The sequence below is a fragment of the Paroedura picta genome, chromosome 12, assembly GCF_049243985.1.
Source record: "Paroedura picta isolate Pp20150507F chromosome 12, Ppicta_v3.0, whole genome shotgun sequence".
Classification (NCBI taxonomy): Eukaryota; Metazoa; Chordata; class Lepidosauria; order Squamata; family Gekkonidae; genus Paroedura; species Paroedura picta.
The window spans coordinates 21,326,202-21,341,096 of record NC_135380.1 but is presented as its reverse complement, the minus strand read 5'-3'; the positions used below and the strand labels follow the sequence as shown (position 1 = coordinate 21,341,096).

Sequence of the window (14,895 nt, the reverse complement as noted above, 5' to 3'; positions counted from 1 at the left end):
TTTATTTATTTAGATTTGTATACCTCTCTTCCATACGGCTCAGGGTGGTTTACATAGAAGGTCGCAGGAAGGGATCTAACATATAACATAGTCAACATATAACATAGTATGTTACGACTATGGTGCCTGGAGCATTACAGCAAGTAAATGGAGAATCTGTTATGATTTCTTATGGCTTAGTGATGTCTTTCTGAACGCTTCAGCATTAAAAGCTGACCAGTTTTTAAAACAACAAAAAGCCACCTTTTAAAATTCTTATGTAGCATCGTGCGTGCAAAAGATAGGTAATTAAATAAAAGATCCCCCCACCCCCCATGGATAAGAAAAGAGGTAGTGAAAAAATTTTTTTTACTGTTTGGGCAAATTCTGTATAGGAGAGGAAATATAGCTGACACATCTATTGAGGTAAAAAATAGATACAGTTCTTGAATGCCTAAATAAATCTAATTTTTTCCAGAGGAATGACGTCCAAAGGCTCAGAGGGAGGAAACTGTAAGTTTTAGAGTGTAGAATTTGAGAAAGAGAGTTGGAATAGCATGAAAGCAAGCATTGGCTCAGTAGTGTGGTTTTCCTCCGTTTTTGAGTGAAGGAGCTGTCTAAATCCTTTCAGTGTTTTAAGGCAGACTTAAACCTTAGATTAACATAAAGTGAGTCTCAGTGGTTGGCAAGTGTACATATCTGCAGGTAGAATCATAGAATCATAGAATCATAGAGTTGGAAGGGGCCATACAGGCCATCTAGTCCAACCCCCTGCTCAACGCAGGACTAGCCCTAAGCATCCTAAAGCAAGGTAGCTTTCTAGATGTTATGAGTTCCAGCTTCCTTTACCTATTAGAGTTTAGCTTGCTTCTGGCTACTTTGTACTCTCACATTAATTTTGACATCATTTTCATTTTTACAATAGCAAGTTCTTAAAAAAATAATTGTGGGGAGGGGGGATAAATGCAATAGCTAGGTGTCTGAATTTTTTAAAAAGGTAGAAATATCAAGGACATGTGAACATGGCTACGTTAGTGATCTCTAAAACAAATCTGTCTTATTCATATTGGATATCCTTTCAACATTCAGAGATGTTATATGTAGCTGTATGCAAATTGAGGGGATTGGGTAGCCATCCAATCCAAAATGAGCCAATCCAAAATGGCTCATGTTAGAATATTATTCTGTACTCCAATTCTCAATTCATTACATGCGAATAAATCCCATTGATTTTAGCTTAGCCTCGTGATACTCAGTTCTGCTTCAAAATTAAAATGCTTTGGAACTAAGAATAGGTTTCACCATGGGCTGTCTGGTCACGAGGAAGAATGAGCTGGGTAGTACCTATAGCCAGATACTCAATATGGACAGAACTCTGTGGGCGATCAGAAAATAGTAGATGGCCATAGCTCACTTTTCAGTCTCCTAGTGGGAAGGCATTGCAAGTATTGAGCAGGAATCCCCAACCTTTTTGAGCCTTCAGATGCCTTCAGAATTTTGAAATTCTGACACAAAATGGCTGTCACAAAATGATTGCCATAGATCTCTAAAGAGTGAAGATCTTTGTGTTGTGGTAGCAACTGCTGCCAAAGCAATGTTTTTAAAAATCTTCACAGACAATCACATCTCCAGTGGTTGATCTAGAAGGCTTGCTGGCAAAAGCCCCACCTGGCACTGCCCACTTTGTAAAAACATTTGAAGGGCACCAGGAATGGTTGTCAGTGTTGGGGATCGCTATGTTAGGGGGTCATAATATCGCCAAATGACAAAATGGCAGAGAATTTGTATGCCAGAATTACGTCTACCTGCATAGACACTGTTCATGCAGTCAGGCCAATACATAAAGGAAACATCTTCCAAAATGTAAAGATAACTGTCATGCAGACGTGCTTTAAACAGTTTCTCACTTGGATGTTGTAATTGGTAAATTGACTCTGAGTAGACACCAGACTGGAAACCAGATTTGGGAATAAAAATTATTGTGTTGCAATACCAGTGGAGGACAGGAATAGCTTGATTTGATACTCTTTTTCACTTCGAGTCCCTGCCACCCACTACAACCTCTCTACCCCAGGTTCAGGATTATAGGTAGTCAAAGAGAATTCATCACTATGCTTGCCCCTTTTAAAACAAAGAGAGCCATGACCATTTCACATCCCAGGACCTTTCTCTTACTTGTAGACAGGGTAGCACAGTTCCTTTTAATAATAATACGCACACATTGTTATTTATGGTTTGAACATAACATTGGAGGAAATCAGGTGGAGGATACGGATTCTTTTCAATTGAATGTTTGAACTGTTTCCCAATCAGGCATCTGAAAATCTTCCTTACAAATTGTCAGTCAGCGTTAAGCTACTCAGACTTTACAAAGCTGATCTCCCTCTCAACCAAGCTAACTGCTGTTTTCGACTGTATCTCACCAACATTTCATCAGCTCCCATTGGCCACTTTTAAGGAGAGGCAGAACGTAATCTGTCCATCACATTTGTGAATTACTTCATATCACTAGAGAAGTCCTTCCATATTGAATAGAGACCACTTCAAAAAAGCTTTGTTGAATTGAAGGTTAGATAGCTACTGCCAAGGTTTACATGAGCTGTACTTCTTGTAACAGTATTTGACTGTTGATATAAACCAATGGAACTGTATTTTGTTAGACTTGTGTGTCATGGCAACAGTTCTTGAGCGCTCCCCAAATAACAAGTTTTGCTTCTTAAATCTATACAGTGGCTCAATAGCTAGTTAATTAGCTAAGTCAAATAATTATTGACAGAAAAATCCTTTGTCAGGCACATCATTTAAGTACATTGCTATGTTCATAGTGGGAAAGTGGGCACTCTTATACATTTTAGAAGGTGTGATAGATATGTTGCGAAATAGTTTCTGACTGTGTTGAGCAGTATCCTTCAAAAGTTGTCATAACACATCTATTATGTGACCTTTCCAATGTTCAAAGCTCTTTGTGTGTATTATCTTGCTGTAATCCTTACAAGAACCCTGTTAGCTAGGCCAATATAGATGGGGGCTAAGCTTGAGAGAGAGACTTGCCTAAGGCCACCTAGTGAATTTGTGGAAGAAGCAAGACTTGACTTTTCAGATCAAGAGATTGTTCTTGTAGCCATGACAGTAGCCTTTTTCAACTGTATTTGACTGTAGAAAGAGCCTTTGCAATAGATTTTCAGGCTTCGAGGACCCCAAGAAGTGATGTCAGCTGGCCACCTACCACGCCCCCTGGAAGTGACACAACCATCCCCATGGTTCATCCTTCTTTTCACTCCTTCCCCCCACCTTTACTACTACTCCATTCACCTCATGTGGGCCAGAAAGAAGGGCAGGAGCTGAGAAGACAACTCGGAACCCCCCCACATACCATGCCACAATCAACTTCCTGCTCTTTGATTTTTCCACCCACGGCTTACCCACCAAGCCCTCTGTGTGGAGGCAGCCAGTTCCCTAGCTTGTGGGCAAGTCCCATTTAAGCAGGAGCAGAAAGGCTCCAGATCCCCATTGGAGCTACCACGGAACCCCGGGGGTCCACAGACTTCTGGTTGGGAATTCCCTGCACTACAGTGTGCCTGTATTGTTGCCTTTCAGAGAATTGTGTCTGCTGGAGCAGTCTTGTCTGTAATTGAAAATGCTATACTGCCTAGTAATCACTCATTTAAAACAGATGGAAGGCTATGCAACATTAAAAAGGAGGAGGATTTGTCTTTCTAAAAATTTACAGCTTAACCTAGGTATCTCAATTAGGCAAGTACAACAGAGAAAAAAACTATTTTATAAGTTGGCCAAGCTCATTTCCACAACTGAAAGTATTTCTTGGGGGGGGGGGTTCTATGATGAAAATACTCTCTTTTAAAATAAGAAGCAACTTTTCCATGTAACCCATCTCATTCCGATGGCTCAGGAGCCTCAGAGTCCAGCTTAAACAGGTAGATCTTGTAATTTTTCTAGGAGGCTTCATGTTTGGATTTTGGTGAAGGAGTTCCATAACTTGCTATGACATGAGGGGACTCAGTGGTGATGCCTTTCATTTATGACCTTGCATTCTGAACCAAACACACAACTGATTTAGAAGTATCACTTGTGCAGGTGGTGTATTTCAGGTTCTGCTGTAGTTTTTTTCATATTGAGTGACCTTCAGTTTGTTGTGACTGCATGAAGCTTTCTGCATTTGGGCGTTGCTAATCTGAGAATTTCCTGAAGGCCGTTCAGTGGACATAGAAACAAGCCATCTTGTTTCTATGAATGTTTACATGGGAGCCTTGTCCCAGTAGGGATCAAAAACGAAGATTTCTTGCTTTTAGTACTGGATATTAAACTGTCTAATATGTTCAGTTAACCATTTGTGGCCAAGTCTCATTTAAGCAAGAGTAAATAAATGTTTGGCTGTTGCATTCAGTAGGTAAAAGTTCACAATGCATGCTTTTAAAAATTAAAGTGGCTTTTAGCTTTAAATATAAGGCATTATTCAGTTGAGTTAACAGATGGGAAGTTGATATAATAGGCCATCAGAAAATCTCAGGGTTTTAGTATGTTGCTAAATCATATTTACATAAAATCATACAAGTGGATGAAAAAACACCTATTGACTTCGTTGCATGAAGTACATGAGGAAGAAGGAAAACTCTTGTGCAACTTCTTTCCACCAAGTGGATCTTTCATGTCCCTGGTTTTAAGACAATCTTGCCTGCCGCCCTGTCCTGCTGAAAAACTAGAATTCCCCAAAGCCTTACTGTTGGGATTTTTGAGAACAATTCAGTCCAGATCTTACATAATCAGTTTTTAGTCTGGTCCTTGTGTCTCTCTAACCTCCACCCCCAGTTTCCCTAGGTGAAAGGCCACTGAATGCTTTTTTGGGTCAGGAGACAGGAATTGAGCTCATCTTGGGCTTCATCTGCCCCTTTTTCTCTCCCTTGTGGGTAGAATTGGGATTTATATGGGTTTTCGCTGCAATTTCTTGGGTTTGTTTGTATCTTTTATGTCTGTGGTTTTAAGGGAATTTTATGAGGATTTTATACAGACTTTTTGTGACCCGCTACGAGCCGTTTGGGAGTGGCGGGCAAGAAATCTAATAAATAAATAAATAATGCAACATTTAATATTGATGTATTCAGCATTTCATCATAGTAAAGTCATAGGGCTTTGAAAATTCTGTGTGAAGGACTCTGGTAGTTAGGGTGGGACATGAAGGGCAGAGCTGTATACCAGAGAGTTACATTGATGGATTCAACAACTGTACCTCTATATGAATGTGAAATCCACTCAGATCCCCATCTGCTAAGGATAGTCAAAAGGTTCATAATCCTGAGTGTGTAGATGCTTTTTTTAAAGCTGAAAAATTGCATGCTTAGAAATGCTTGAATCCATGCGGTATAGGTGGCCTGTCCACACCCTGAATCCCTGCAAGGAGCATGGTGGCAGGTGCCATAGAAACAGGGAGAAGTTACCAGGCCTCTGGCTGCAAAATTGCCAAACACAGTAACTGTTCCTTGAGCTGGCCAATTAAGAGTTAAGGAAAGGCCACTTGCAGTAGTTGTTCAGAACCATTGTGGGGGGGGGGGGGACTATTGATTTACATCAGCATTAACTTTTGAAGATCTTTCCCACTCTTAATGGACACTGGGGGGAAATTAAGTAAGAAAAAATGTGGTTGAAATGTAGCTTAGAGGGAAGAAATGCCAACTTGGTGAAAACTAGGGCAAGAAGCCCTAGAAGACTTATCTGTGTACCATGAGAAAAAAGGGACATCTGTTCCAGGTTATACTGTATTTTTCTGAATGCAGTATCACCACTATATATTTTTTTAAGAAGCCTTCATTCTTTCCTGGGGTGAGGGGGATGTAGTCAAAGCAGTAAGATTGCTGTTCAAAGAAACAGTATAGCCTCAGTTAGATGTTTTGTCCCACAAAAAGGCACCAGAAGAACAAACTTCCCAGCTGTCTAAACCAGTTCTCCCCCCCCCCCTTTCCCGGTGAGTAATGTGTGAACTGGCTGTTTGATTCTGGGCTGAACTGCACAGCAGGAGATAGAGTTCACTGTTAGTCTTACAACATTCACAACAAGCTTGCCTGGGTAGGTCTGTAGTCCATGCAGAAGCCTGCACATAGCTTTTAAATTCCTAGTCTCTGCTGACAGCTTCTTCATTGTTAGTTTTAGTTTCCTCTCCTTTTCCAGGGAAGGAACGTTGCAAAGAAAGTCACAAGTGCTGCTTCCAAAGCATGCAGATTTAAAACAGAGTGCAGGTGCCGCTCAGTGGGAACTAGATATTATCTGTCCTCTTAGGCATGGATGCCATCTTGTTCAATGTGACTACCTCTTAGTAGACATAGAAAACTTTTTTTCTGTCACTTTTTCTTTTTCTCATCACATCACCTTTCCTTTCATTAAAAAAGCATAAGTGATGTATTCATAATAGGTGTTTAATTTGGTTTTATTTTTATTTTTCTCCTTATGGAATCATGGGTAGTTTCATTGCAACTCATTTCTTTCTGTTTGTTTCGTATAGGGCTGATAGTGCAGGATCATTCAGACCCCCTGTTCAGTTCATATGCCTATAAATCCCACTACCTACTGAATGAATCAAATCGTGCTGAGTTGATGAAATTACCTATGATTCCTCCTTCTTCGTCAGCTTCCAAAAAGAAATGTGAGAAAGGTAACCAAACTAGCTTCTTTCTCTTTAATTTTCTTTCACTTTTCCTGCTTTTCCTTTCTGTTTTGTTTGGCTTTTTAAAAAATTAAATCAAGCTCTGTATGCTCTCATCCAGCATCTTCTTGTTGCGCTTGGTGAACTTCACTCATCGCTTATTGTGAGTGTGCATTCATGTTGGCAAAATACTTCAAAAGGGCTTAAAATAATTAATCTTCCTAAATTTCACTCAAGAAGCGAGTGGGCACTTTATCAGCCAATCTGATAGTCTTGCTTAGGTGGAACTAACATCTTTGTAAAGTCTTGTTTTTGTATCTTTGTGTTGCATGTGTGAAATAGCCAAGAACTACATTTAAGGAGGTAGGTAATATTAGGGCCCCGTTCGCTCAGCAACCCCCCACTCTGTGACCAAAATGGGATAATGTGGAGTCACCAAGTGTATGAACCAACAGCAACATGTGGGGGCTATGCATGCAGCTGCTATGGTTTGTGCTGATGTAGTGGACCTTTTACAAGCTGGTGTTCTGGTAGGGCTGCGAGGTCTTTGAACTGGGCCTTGATATTCCCATTTGTTGGTAGCGGCTGCCTAGACAGCTGCTTCCTCAACTGTTTTTATAAATAGTTGAGGGAAAGGCCAGGACTTTGTCACATTTATTGCTGTGTTGGTAGCTTGAAAGAAAACCAAAAGTCTTAAGCAGACACTTGGGTTTTGGCAGGTGGACCTTTCTATTACATCCATAGCTAGCTTTCCTCCCAAGCAGTTGTTGCTCCAGACCCCTCTTCATGAATGCAGGGCACTTGGGTGGGTTATATTCCCCACTAGAGAGACTCCTGCTCCCCGCCTGCCTCTTAAGGAACATGTGAAAGAAACAAACCTCGTCCTTCAAACAGCATACAGCAAACAGATGTACGCAGGAGTTGAAGAAGGAAGGCTGTAAAAAAATTCCAGTTGTTTCACAGAACTGCAAAAACTTTGGATGCCACCTTTATGAGGTGGGTAGTGGTGGAATTAGCTTAGTTATTTGGAAACATTTATTTAGAAGAAGAGTTGGTTCTTATATGCTGCTTTTCTCTACCTGAAGGAGTCTCAAAGCGGCTTACAATCGCCTTCCCTTTCCTCTCCCCACAACAGACACCCTGTGAGGTGGGTGAGGCTGAGAGAGCCCCAATATCACTGCTCAGTCAGAACAATTTTCTCAGTGCTGTGGCGAGCCCAAGGTCACCCAGCTGGCTTTGTGTGGAGGAGTGGAGAATCAAACCCCACTCACCAGATTAGAAGTCTGTGCTCCTAACCACCACACCAAGCTGGTTTTCTTTAAATATTTAAATATATGAAAATTCAAATCGTCATTTTCCCAACATTGCAACTCAGCCAAGACAATAAGCCAGCAAGTTCAAAACTGGCCAGAAGGCAACCCTATGGGTAACAGTAGTTCTTCTCAAAGAATCACAAGAGAAAGGCAATAGGTCCAATTAGATAGAGCTATGTGCACATGGGAGATCAGGATCTCCCCTACCCGCCAGCCATCTTTTCCAGCTCTGTTGGACATCCATCCATGTTCTCATAAGGGCTCAGTATTTTCATGTGATTTTTAAACTGGTCAAAAATTCAGGAAACAACTTGTATCTGTGCAGTTCATAAAGTTACCATGTCATCCCTGAGCATTGGAACAGTCAAAAATTGTGTGTAGAACTGCTACCATGACTTGTCTGGTGAAAATACATCACTTGCCACATGCATAGGTGGGAATCCGTGACTGTAAAACTTGAGACAATCAAAATTATTTTGAGCCCTCTTTCTGCTTAGCTTCAGCAAATCTTACTAATGCATTATAAGAGCCAAGTTTACTTGCTTAGCATTGAATTTTGTGTGTGCATTTTATTTGTTTGTATGCTTTGGTTTTTCACATCTTTTATACCATATTTGGGCATTCTTTTTCAATGATTGAGACTGTATTTCCTCTGGAATGATGCTAACGCTTTTAATTATCCTGGGATTTTGAAATCAGTGGGAGAGTTAAACTTTGAGGCTTTATTTCATTTCATGGCAGAGGAAATATAGTAATGGTTTTGTTGTTTAACAAACTTCTTTTTGTGTTCTGTAACAATCAGTGCAGTTACAGGTTTGAAAGTCTATAGGTGGACAAGATTTTCTGACAGCCTTTTGTAAAATAAGAATCCAAATTACCTTTGATACTCAAAAATAACAATATGCTGTTTTTTTAAAATTTTTAGGGTTCCTCCCCTTGGAGGAGTAAAAGGCTCTTAAGATTCTATATGAAATATAGCAAAGGTGTTTGTGACCCAGAGTAAACATATCCAACGCCAAATCAAACACTGGTCCCCACCCTATGGTCTTCATTTTTTGTATAAATATTTAACCTAGACGAGAATACAAAAGGCAGATGCCCAGTGCAAATGTAACATTCCTGATCTCTTAACTACTACACAGTCTGATTGGAAGTTGAACCACGGCTGAAGCTAACATCAGTGTAGATGCAATGCTGTGCCATGGTTAATGCTGAAAAGGGAAACCAGTGCCTAAGGACTGGGGAAGTAGGGCACAAGTGATTGTGGCCAGTGCCATAAATAAAGTTTGTTTTTAAAAAATGGTTGAGAGCTCGGGAAGCAATGTCTGCACCAGGCTGTTGTGTCAGGATTCAGGATAGCTTCAGTTTTAAAAAATCAATGAAAATTCTTGATTAACTTTTTTCGGACATTATTTTTAAAACGGGAAAAAATTGATCAACCTATAGGCTGTATCTATGCACTAACTGATTGCTAAGGGATCCAGTCATGGCAATGCAGGTTTAAAATTGATTCCATAGTCTTCAATTGTTTGTCTGAAATACTGCCATTTGTTACATTATCTCAGAAAAGGTAAACTGTGCACAGTTGTCATATTCAAATGCCTCTTTCTTGGAAAATATGTCCGATTGCCAATGTGGCTGGATTATCCCCCTCAAAATTGAAACCCAATTGTGTAATTGCTTGGCTGGGGAGTTCTGTTCGTACAAAACTGATCAAACAGACTGTGTGTTTAACCCAGCATTGTAATTCTGACTTGATCCTTTATGTTTGCCATGCGTGTTGTATGATACAACAATTTTGTTTTCAACAATTTAATAAAAAGCTGGGGAAATGGGTTTTCTTCTTGGTGCCTTTAACATAAAGTAAACAGTCCTATTTGTTTAAAGGTGGGAAATTGTTGTGCTGCGAATCATGTCCCGCATCCTTCCACCCGGAATGTCTTAACATAGAAATGCCAGGTGGCTCCTGGAACTGCAATGACTGTAAAGCTGGCAAGAAACTACGATACAAGCAGATTGTTTGGGTCAAGCTTGGAAATTACAGGCAAGTTAAAGCCAAATGCAAATCACTTTTATTATCAAACCATTGTTTGTTGTACCTTGTAGAGAACTTTTAACATGCTGAATATTTTACACTTCTTGTTTCGTCTCATATGAGCCTGGTCTTTCTTTCATACAGCTTAGTGCAACATGTATGGGGGATTTCCTCCTGTTTGCAACAAACCTGTGAGGTAGGCTAGGGTGAGAGAGGGGGGGGGATGGGAGACTAGGTCAGGCTCCCTCACGCTTTCAATCCTGGCTTTTCACCTATTTTCATAGTTATTGTATAATGCATGGTTTCTTCCTTTTTCTAAGTAGAAGATCAAACCCTAGCTAAAAATAGGAAAGTAAGGGTTTCCATTGGGCACATGCTATCCACATGCTTGAAATACATGCTTGGCCATCCTCTCTTCTTGCCCACTTGGCTTTTTCTCTGCTGCCACCAGCATCCACCTTCACCTTTGCTGGTTGAAATCCTGTATGTTGTCCATACAGGTAAACATAGCCAACAGCGTATCTAGAATATGGTCACCAGGGCACATGGCCTAGGGGCCGTACTCGATGGAGGTGCCATTGGGCCCTATCAAGCCCCAGTTTGGAGGGGGACGCACCAGCTGTGGTTAACCTGGTCTACAGATGCTGTAGACCTAGCTAGGGATACTCATTCTTGTACTGCTTTTACTAATGAGGAAGCTTATTTTTTAAGTTTATCTTACTTATGCTGCCTTGATGTTTAATTTTTTTGCTTGTTATCATCAGTGGTTAGGGTAAGAAACTTATCCCCCTCACTCTCTTATTGTGATCCTTAATTTGAACATTGCATCTTCTCCTTGTCTTTTGTCAAAACTAAATATTCTTCATCCCCTCATTCTCTTCTCGCATGACTGGTCTTCTACATCTTTGATAATTAACAGGGTCTTTGCAAATCCTTTCCAACTCATCAATATCCTTCTTGCATTGTAGGGGTTAATACCGAAATGTTAAGTAGTGAGTGAAATGGTAAATTCTTGAGTCCTGTTGAGTCTAGTGTTGTTGTTTTTTTTCTCCGATTGATAGCAGGCTTTTTTCCTCTCATTCTGTTTTAGCTAGTGCATTTGATTGTCAATATTCCAGCCCATATAGCCTGAAATACATTGATATAGTAGGTCTATGTGTGTCTTCAGCAAAACCCTATGCATTAAGGTCTGGTGCCAGCAGTGCTGCTTTGTGGCTGGGCCACCAAAATGTGATAGGACATAGGTGATCCCTGTGAACATAAACTACCAGACAGGCTAGTTATATCATTGTTATATCATTCTATATATAGGCTTGTATATCATTGATGTTGGTGGAACCCCTTGTAAGGCTGAATTATGTTTGCTTGTACAGAGGTTATATATAATCTCAGGGCGGGTGAATACGGTGCTTGGTGAATTGATCCACAAGTGATAGGATCTTATCTGTATAAGTTAACTAGAAATAGCTTTTCTTTAAGGGGTACAGTTTAAGAACAAAAAACTGAACCAGTGACTTATTTTATGATTTATTTATATTTGGGCTTTTCCTCCTTCCTTCCTTCTTTCTCCATGTTTTTTAGGTGGTGGCCAGCTGAGATCTGCAACCCCAGGTCTGTTCCTCTCAACATACAGGGCCTCAAACATGATATCGGGGACTTCCCAGTATTTTTCTTTGGTTCACATGACTACTATTGGGTACACCAGGGCAGAGTATTCCCTTATGTTGAAGGAGACAAAAGTTTTGCCGAGGGGCAAACTAGTATTAACAAGACCTTCAAGAAAGGTAAAAATTAAACAAAAATTTATAGAGGTTTATTTAAAAACAACAACAACACAAAATTGCATGGAATTGCATGGAAAGTAGTGTTTTGTGTCCATGTAAAACTGCAAATTCTATTTAATTCCCTTGAGTGCTGATGAAAATGCTGTTGCTCTTCATGCCTTATTATGAGCAATACCTGTTATAGCAGAAGATCCCATTTCTTCTGTAAATAGTTAATCCAGTAGCATACTTGGAAGTTAGATACTGTCTATAAGAAAAGGAAGTCCCTCACTCCTTTCTCTCTCATATAGAAGAGAATGTCTCTTCTAATACTCTCTGAGAAGAGGCATTTATCCTTCTCTCCTGCACAGGGGAGACTGCCCCTTCCAAGATGATGCCTGCTGTGAAACGTGTATGCTTAATCTCAAACCAAGGAAAGCATGTTGTAAACTCACCTCAAATCGTTTTTCTTATGCTGTTAAATGAATAATTAACTGAAATTTCTTTAACTGGGTGACAATCCCAGTCCATAATGTGATTGTTTAAAACCATGTTGTTATAGATTACCAAATCTCAGCTATTTGTGAAGTATCCCTCAGCACCAGCTGCTCACATTAACTCCTCCATTTTGGGCTCCTTCACACAGCACTTGAAGAAGCAGCAAAACGCTTCCAGGAACTGAAAGCACAAAGAGAAAGCAAAGAAGCACTTGAGATTGAGAGAAATTCAAGAAAACCACCTCCCTACAAACACATTAAAGTGAGTCCTTTCTCTGTTATAATTTTGAATAAGTTAGGCGCATGTGGCACTTGACTTTGCACAGGGGGATGCTTTAAGGCAGGGATAGTCAAACTGCGGCCCTCCAGATGTCCATGGACTACAATTCCCACGAGCCCCTGCCAGCATTGGCAGGAATCAATGTACTATTCTTGATTAATTTTGAGAACTGTACACTTGGTGGTGGGTGTGCTGAGATAAGCTTGTCTCCCTCTTTGGGCATTACAGTAATGTGACTGTAAAGCTGTCTCCTTGATAGCCCTTTCAAATAATCAGGCTGTTGTCTGTTGAAAAGTAAGGTCTTGTAAACTGGCTGCTAATCTACTGCAGTCACAAAGAAACCCCACTTGCTTTAAGAAAACTGCACACATCTACAACAGGAGCCCTATTATGTTGGTTAAGGCAACAGCCTTTTCCAGTCTGAGAGTATTTTTTTGTTTTTCAAATTATCTTGTTTATTTTTATCATAAAATAATTTTTGGTGTGTGGGGGTGTTTTTGTTTTTTTGTTTGTTTTTTGCATGAAAAGTGTTTGTTTGGGGGGGTTAGGTTTGGGTATTTTTTTTGTGAATGCTGCTGCTCAGTTTCTGAAAAAGGACAACATGGTTAGATGCAAGAGAATTGGAAAGAAATGTGCCTTCTGGGAATAGGGCAGTTTATTGAGCTGGTATAGGTTTTCTGTGTTGGGGAATACTCTTTAAAGAAGCATGCTTGTTTGGTACACAGGCCTGCTTTAAAACTGGAAAGTTGTTGTTTGCTACAGCTTTTCTAATGTTCTGTCTTAAACTATATATAAGATTTTGTAATTGTACATTATGGGTAAGCTCTATGGCCCCTGAAATGCTTCACATATGTTATGATCATTCTTACAACAGCCCTATGAAGTTAAGCTAGTATGATTACCCCTTGTTATATTGGGAGCCTATGTACAAGTAAATGGTTTGTTAATAGTTAATTTCCATGTGCAAAAGAAGGTGCCTATAGATATCCCACTGATATGAGGAGTGAAGTTAGTGGTGACGAGATTGAGCTGTGATCTGGATAGTTTTTAATGGAAATCTTACCGCTTTTGTGGACCTCTCATCTGTTGCCCCTCATCTGCAGTATGTGGGTTACTTTATACTGGCTTACCTTATAGGGCTGTTGTAAAGACTGCGGGAGAATTATATACATGAAGCATTTTGAACACTGAAAGCACTATATAATACTAAATATTATTTTGTCACCCCAAATATAGTGCTTGTTTTGTAGTCATATGTTTTCATTCAAAGAATGAGAACTCAAATGGGTTTATGTGTGCATGACCGTACCTTGAGTAAGTGTGCAAGCACACCTTTCAGAAACCTAGTTTTTATCTTTTTTGTTCTCTCATCCACAGTCTAATAAAGTAGTAGGGAAGGTTCAGATCCAAGTTGCAGACTTGTCTGAAATCCCTCGTTGTAACTGCAAGCCAGCGGACGAGAACCCTTGTGGCCTGGAGTCAGAGTGTCTAAACCGAATGCTGCAGTACGAATGCCACCCCCAAGTCTGTCCAGCAGGAGAGCGCTGTCAAAACCAGTGCTTCACTAAAAGACTGTATCCAGAAGCAGAAATCATAAAAACAGACCGACGTGGCTGGGGCCTTAGGGCAGTACGGAACATTAAAAAGGTAGCATCTAATTTTTATTACACTTATTGCATAAGTGAAAGGCAATTACTATTAGTTTATTTGTTTGTTTGTTTGTTTGTTTATTTATTTGGATTTTTATACCACCCTTCCATCCGGCTCTGAGTGGTTTACATAGAACGTTGTAAAAATAGTTACATAGAACATTATAACAATCTTTGTAGTCGTGGCGTCTTCTCTCAGCACCCTCTCAACACCACTGCAGTCATTCCTCTCCTTCGCCCCCAAGTTTTCTTTTAATTTGCCTCTAAAAGTATCTAAATTCCATAAAAAAGAAATTAGCAGACACTTAATAGTCAAGAGGCAGAGCCCCCAAACACCCAAGATGGACGTAACAAATCATCAACTCTATTTGAGGCCAGAAAATCAAAATTGCATCCCAACATATTCAGAGGAAATTTATTTGGATGCTATTGATGAAAGTTTTTAAAGCTGTCTTGAGGCTGTCCCTCTTGAAGAGCACACTGATACTATCAAGAGATTTGAACAATTACAAGACCACTTGATTCAGGTGATTAAGAAGAAGAAGAGTTGGTTCTTCTATGCTGCTTTTCTCCACCTGAAGGAGTCTCAAAGCAGTTTACAATCACCTTCCCTTTCCTCTCCCCTACCCTGTGAGATAGATGAGGCTGAAAGAGTCCTGATATTACTGCTCGGTCAGAACAGCTTTATCAGGGTTGTGACTAGCCCAAGGTCACCCAGCTGTCTGTA

General features: G+C 40.1%; 1 protein-coding gene across 5 annotated transcripts in view; it reads left to right on the top strand.

The window, feature by feature from the left end:
• Positions 1-14,895, top strand: part of NSD3 (nuclear receptor binding SET domain protein 3) — a 73,843-nt gene that overhangs the window by 42,958 nt on the left and 15,990 nt on the right. For 3 of the 5 annotated variants that reach the window (XM_077305914.1, XM_077305916.1, XM_077305915.1), the window contains exons 15-19: positions 6,491-6,640; positions 9,832-9,988; positions 11,561-11,763; positions 12,389-12,501; positions 13,897-14,166. In XM_077305914.1, the coding sequence (XP_077162029.1) occupies positions 6,491-6,640; positions 9,832-9,988; positions 11,561-11,763; positions 12,389-12,501; positions 13,897-14,166 (893 nt within the window). The remainder of the gene's footprint in view (positions 1-6,490; positions 6,641-9,831; positions 9,989-11,560; positions 11,764-12,388; positions 12,502-13,896; positions 14,167-14,895) is intronic. The other 2 variants (XM_077305917.1, XM_077305918.1) reach the window with 2 other exon arrangements.